General features: G+C 43.0%; 1 protein-coding gene across 1 annotated transcript in view; it reads right to left on the reverse strand.

Moving 5' to 3' along the window:
• Positions 1 to 3,060, reverse strand: part of LOC102206261 (properdin) — a 9,610-nt gene extending 6,550 nt beyond the window's left edge. Inside the window, exon 1 of the mRNA XM_005753014.1 lies at positions 2,994 to 3,060. Within this exon, the coding sequence (XP_005753071.1) occupies positions 2,994 to 3,054 (61 nt within the window). The 5' untranslated portion in view covers positions 3,055 to 3,060. The remainder of the gene's footprint in view (positions 1 to 2,993) is intronic.
• Between the last annotated feature and the right edge of the window lie 2,811 nt (positions 3,061 to 5,871).

Raw genomic sequence — 5,871 nt, forward strand, 5'->3', positions numbered from 1 at the left:
GGGCCTCTTTGCTTAGGCTGCTGCCCCCGCGACCCGGCCCCGGATAAAGCGGATGAAGATGGATGGATGGTCTTTATGGTTTACGGGGACATTTTGTCCTCAAACCTTCAACAAAGGGTTTTGTGATTTATTCAGATCACATTTTTGGCTTCATTTTGGAATCAAGGTTGAGGGAGATTGAAAGCAATGCAAGCAGTGCTTGTGCTCACACCCTGCCAAAGTGAACGCGACCTCAGGCCCTTAAAGCTTCTCTCACTGCCTGTTTGCAGCCATCCTTTAGCTTACTGCCCTCTTGTGGCGTCAGTTGGAAACAGGCACGACTCTGCTTGACTGGTTGATGATTTCACTGGCGTGCTGGTGTAAACAGTGTCTGCAGCTGGTCAAGCTGAGCAGCTTTTTCTGATCGTTTAAACATACGTGATTAACTTCTGCTCTGCTTTCACTGCTCTGAGATCAGTTATAATCTGATTAATTAACTGATCTGTTATTGTATATTTCTCACATGTTTGTACGGGATACTGTATTTGTTTTAAATGTTATATACTTATGTGGTACATGCTCTCATGGAAATGAGACTTTTACCTGGATAAATAAAGGACTAATAATAATAACAAAAAAACAATCCAGCATCAGTGTTTATCATCAGATACATTTTCTCCTAATAACCAACCTGTGATGTCGAAGAGTGCAATGTTAGACAACATTAGTAAGGAAAGCCTGGGAGACTGCTGCACATGCTGCTGTGCACACGTGCAGGCAGCATCTCCGCTCGAGCCGTCTGCTTCATTTCATGCTTTATTTGATTAATCAGTCTTTGTTTGTCTTTGTGTGTGTGTGTGTGTGGGGGGGGGGGGATGTCGACATAGGGGAAAGTTCGTTTTTGCTTCTAGTGAAAGTTGCACAATTTTCAGGCTCACTTCCAGAAACAAAAGCAAACGAAGCACAAAGACAGTTTAATGTTCGTCTCACAGTCAGAGTCATTGATGTCCGTCTAACTGCTAACCTGGAGGATTGTTGCTGAATGAAAATCTGACAAAGTGACAATTAAAACACAGTGTGTGTGTGTGTGTGTGTGTGTGTGTGTGTGTGTGTGTGTGTGTGTTTGTTCAGGTTGATTATTTACAGATTTAGATCTGATCTCCTGAACCAACAGCTCTACACTTTGAGTGTTTTCCACAGAAAACACCCGAACCCGTCACGCTAAAAGCCGCTGTGGTCCTTTTGTGAAGTACTTCCACTTAAAGTACTTTTACTCTGTAGTGGAGTAAAAGTACTTCACTACAGAGTAAAGTTCTGCACTTAAAAACTTGATTCAGTAGAAGTGTGAAGCAGTAAGAGCAGTCACTGAGCACTGAAGGCCGTTTTTGGTGAAAGTTGAATGTTTTTTCTGTTTATTTCACTTAAAACCATCTCAGGCCTGTTCTGTTTTCAGCACATCCAAGAAGTCCTCTCGACAGCTTCCAGACCCAGGAGAACGTCCTGTGGCCAGGCTGGAACAAACGTCACACGTGTGTTGTAGTACAACACTGAAATACTTCACACCAACTTTTACCATGACTCTGCTGTGAATGAACACGGGCTTCACGGTCATGATTGTTTCAAGTTTTTATGATAAAATAAAAATGTGGGATTAAAGGTATAAAACACAATGTTAAGAACGTGATTCTGTTATTACGGCTTTCAGGTTTTTAGTCCCGCAGCTTCTCTACGAGCACCTCACAGCGTTGTGCGATTCACGTGCTGCTCACTTTAACGTCTTTACTCGTCATTCATGTCTGTTTGCAGCGCAAATCTTTGTGAGGGGGCAGAGTTCAGGTCTGACAGTTTCATTTTTTCTACCTTCTGTGGAGGAGCTGCGTCCACTGTGTGTGTGTGTGGAGGGGGGGGGGTTACGCTACACTGGCTGACACGTAACGAAGGCGTAAGCAACAGTCGCGTTAACACAGAAGGGACGATACTGATCTATGATATCGTTACTGTCTGTATTAACCACGTTCACACAGACTATAACAAAGTGGAACCCATGATGTGCCACAGTAGCCACCTAGGCTACGTGAGCTTAAACAGATTTATTCAGTGCATGTAGCTCGTCCATCATCTGCTTTGGCACCACAGGATTGGGAGTCTATCCAGTTCCCAGGTAGACGCCTAAATCCGAATCATCACTTGACCTGCAGGTGCACATGAACCCAGGACCCCGTTACTGTGAGGTGATGGCGCAGGTTAAGAGTCTTGGTGTCATCCTCGACAGCCCTCTGTCCTTCACAGCACAGATAAATAATATCACTAATATTAACCGCCTTCGTCCCTCACTCACCTCAAACAGTACCGCCATGCTCGTCACATCTCGTTTAGATTACTGTAATTCTCTTCTATGCCTCATAAATCCCTCTATAAACTGCAGTTGGTTCAAAACACAGCTGCTCGCATTATTTCCAGAACTAGATCCACTGAACATATAACAGCTGTTCTTAAACAGCTCCACTGGCTCCCAGTTCACCTCCGTGTCAATTTCAAGATCCTGCTTCTCACTTTCAAAGCGCTTCATAACCTCGTTCCTCCATATTTACCTGATCTTCATACATACTCACTCCATCGTACGCTCCGCTCTTCTTCAGCTTCCCTTCTGTCTGCTCCACCTGCTCCCCTGAGTACCACGAAACTCAGAGCCCATACTTTGGATGCACCTCCACCAGATCTCCAGACCACCAGCTCTCTCAATAAATTTAAAATCACATCTTAAAACCATCTAGAATTTCATACCCTTCATCGTGATTCCATAGTTGTTTTTATTTTGTTACACTAATGTGAGGAAACCTTGAGGATCTTTAAAGGCGCTTCTAAATAAAATGTATTAATATTATTACCATTATCACCTCCATGTTGTCAAATATGATTCACTGTCAGTTAAAATGATACAAAAGCATCACAGAGTGACGCAGACTCACATCTGCTGAGCAGGTTTAAAGGGAAAGCTCCACGTCTGGACTCACCTGAACGCGGCACAGAGAGCAGCACCAGAACCAGAACCAGCAGACCCCTCAGACCCTCCATCGTCCTTCTTCTGCAGCACAGAAGTGACACTTAACTCTAACTGTGCCCATGTGACTGCTTCCAGCTCGGGTCCTCCCTCTGACCCTCCTCTGACTGGAACTGCAGGGCGCCGTACGATGAACCGTCACAGCTGCAGGCGGTGACATCAGCGCTGGTTAATGGGTACTCAAGTGTTTCAGGGTCTTCAAGATGTCAGTCAAAAGTCAGTGTAACGTCCTCGCAAAGGACAAAAACGTGTGCGTGTGTGCATGTGTGCGTGAGTAAATACAGATTTTCTCTTCACCAACCTAAAAAAGAAACTTGACATGAGGCAACTGCTTATCTGATGACACCACCCACACCACCCACCCCCACCCATGTTGGTGTTGGTCACTGAAAACCTAAAACCCTCAACAGACCTTTCAAACCTGTTTAGTGAAGCCAAATTTATGTATAAAAATGTAGATAAAAGTGATCTATAGAATTTTATAGTATATCAAATGTATTTCAAATGTCCCCGACTGCAGCACACAGACACACAAATGTGTGTCTTTGATGTAAACACCAGCCGGGTCAGAGGTCGTGAGGGGAGGACCGACTCCCTGTGTGAAAGCAGTGGTTCACACTCAGCCAGAGCAGTGGTGGTGATGAAGTACTTTGTTCATCGTCGGTGTTATTGCTCTTTGAAAACAGTCAGATGGGATCATTTAACTTTCTTTTTGTCACTCAGATAAAAGGCTGAATAACTGACGTTAAAATACAGTCGACTTCTACAGTGCTGTGAAACAGTAACTGCAGTTCTTTCATCGTTCCACAGTGAGGCGCTGCAGCCCACACACATAAAGTTACTACATGAAAAAATACATGTTGTGGAAATCATGGGGACCTCGGGTGGTCCTCTTTGGGCTCTCGTCTCTGAGGGGCCTCTAGATGCCTGGGCCCTGGATCGCCTCCATACCTGCTTCTAACTTCGGGGGCGGGGCTCCCCACACCTACTATTACACACTTAGGTGGAGAAACCTTTTGAATAGTACCGTGCTCACGCACACCTGTGTGCACCTAAGCATACCGTGTAGTATCAGTCCTGTGTGCTGCTCAGAAACATTCAATATTTATTATTTACTGTTATTGATGCTTATGTTGGTACATATCCTAACCTTAATTACTGGGGAGACTAATGAATGATGCTCATAGTGAGTAAGAAGTAAACTGAGTGGATTTTTTGGACAGAGATTCACATTTGTGAATGTGGTGGTCAGAGGGCCCGGTGTGTGAATGGGTGGATGACTGGTTGTGTAAAGCACTATACAGATACAGGCCAGTTACCATTTTAAAATATATAAAAATACACTCCAAAAACAGAGTCCTTGAAATGTACAAAATATTGATTAGAAAAATTATAAAAATGGAGGCAACTTTGCCTGTGGTACAACGTACCAAAAAAAGATCTTATTGCTACTATGGCTCTATAGACTTTTCCTTTTATTTTAACCTATGTGGCCTCACCTTGAGGTTGGCAAATCTGTCTCTCACTTGTTGGTGATCAACTCTCTCAAGCAGTTTAACAGTTTCTGCCTGTCACTGCTCCCTGTCTGTGTCCTCACCTGGTTCTTCCTGACCTTGTGCTTTCTCCTCACGTTCCCTCTTTGGACTGACAATCATACACAAATAGATTGGATTCAATTAGATTAAAAAATACTATTAAGATAACCAACAAAAAGTCCTCTCAGTGTACTTTCAACCAAAAGGCAAATAACCAAACCACATGAACATCTAATAAAAGATATAAATATTGAAACTGATCCAACATTAATCTTTATTGACGGACGATTTGTTTTTACACTTTTACCTGAATGTGGCTCCTTTTTTTGAAAAAACTTCCTCATATCCATTATGAACCTGACTGTCTCTGTACACACACACACACACACACACACACACACACACACACACACACACACACACACACACACACACACACACACACACAAACAACAGCAGTTATGGGAATCCAGTCAGTTAGCTAGTTAGTACCTTGGGTTTAATATCGGCACATATGACAAAATAAGCAGCTTCTCTCATTCCTTTTCAAACAGGACAGTGGTAACAGCAGCAGCTACAGACAATGTTAAGTTGTAGATTTTAAACAGGCTGTATACATTTCAATGGGAGCAACAGGACGGTCAAATATCACTGATTTCACTACAGAGCAGGACGGATTGTAGGGCAGCAAACATCGTGGGAAACACGTTTCCCACACTGCAGGTTACCTGGTGTCATGTTTTTCAGCTAAAAGAAACATGGTCTGACTCCTACCAACTGTACAAAGAGTAACGCAAGGTTAAAGGCAGCCAACATGTCCTGTTTTAAGCCAGGCTCTTCCACCTCCCTCTGCTGCGTCTCAGCCGCCATCGCTCTGGCAGCAACGGCGCCAGAGCCAGAGCAGGGGAGAGCTGGAACAAACCATTTTGGGAGGGGGGGGTATCTATACTTTTGTTGTTAAAATGTTACATCTCAATTAAGTACTGTATACTTTTTGTATTATTAGTAGTGTGTCCCACAAACAGCAAATATTGTCAAAGTAAGAACTCTTTGGGGTGCTTTGATTCAAATGGGCTGAAATCGCCCCTGCCCTCTCTCTCTTTATTCTGACGTTTAACTAATTCAAAATATATTTCAATATTTATTTATCTAAAACAAAACAAGTTTACACTAAATTTAGGTTTAACAGTAAAATGTTTTTATGTTTTCCCTAAAGTGTAAATATCTGGTTTAATATGAATATATATGTATCTGTGAATATACTGCTGTGTATTGAAGTTCCTCTTGTTTTGCAGA

Source organism: Pundamilia nyererei, unplaced genomic scaffold (genome assembly GCF_000239375.1).
Source record: "Pundamilia nyererei isolate P.nyererei 1_Seehausen unplaced genomic scaffold, PunNye1.0 scaffold00394, whole genome shotgun sequence".
Lineage (NCBI taxonomy): Eukaryota > Metazoa > Chordata > Actinopteri > Cichliformes > Cichlidae > Pundamilia > Pundamilia nyererei.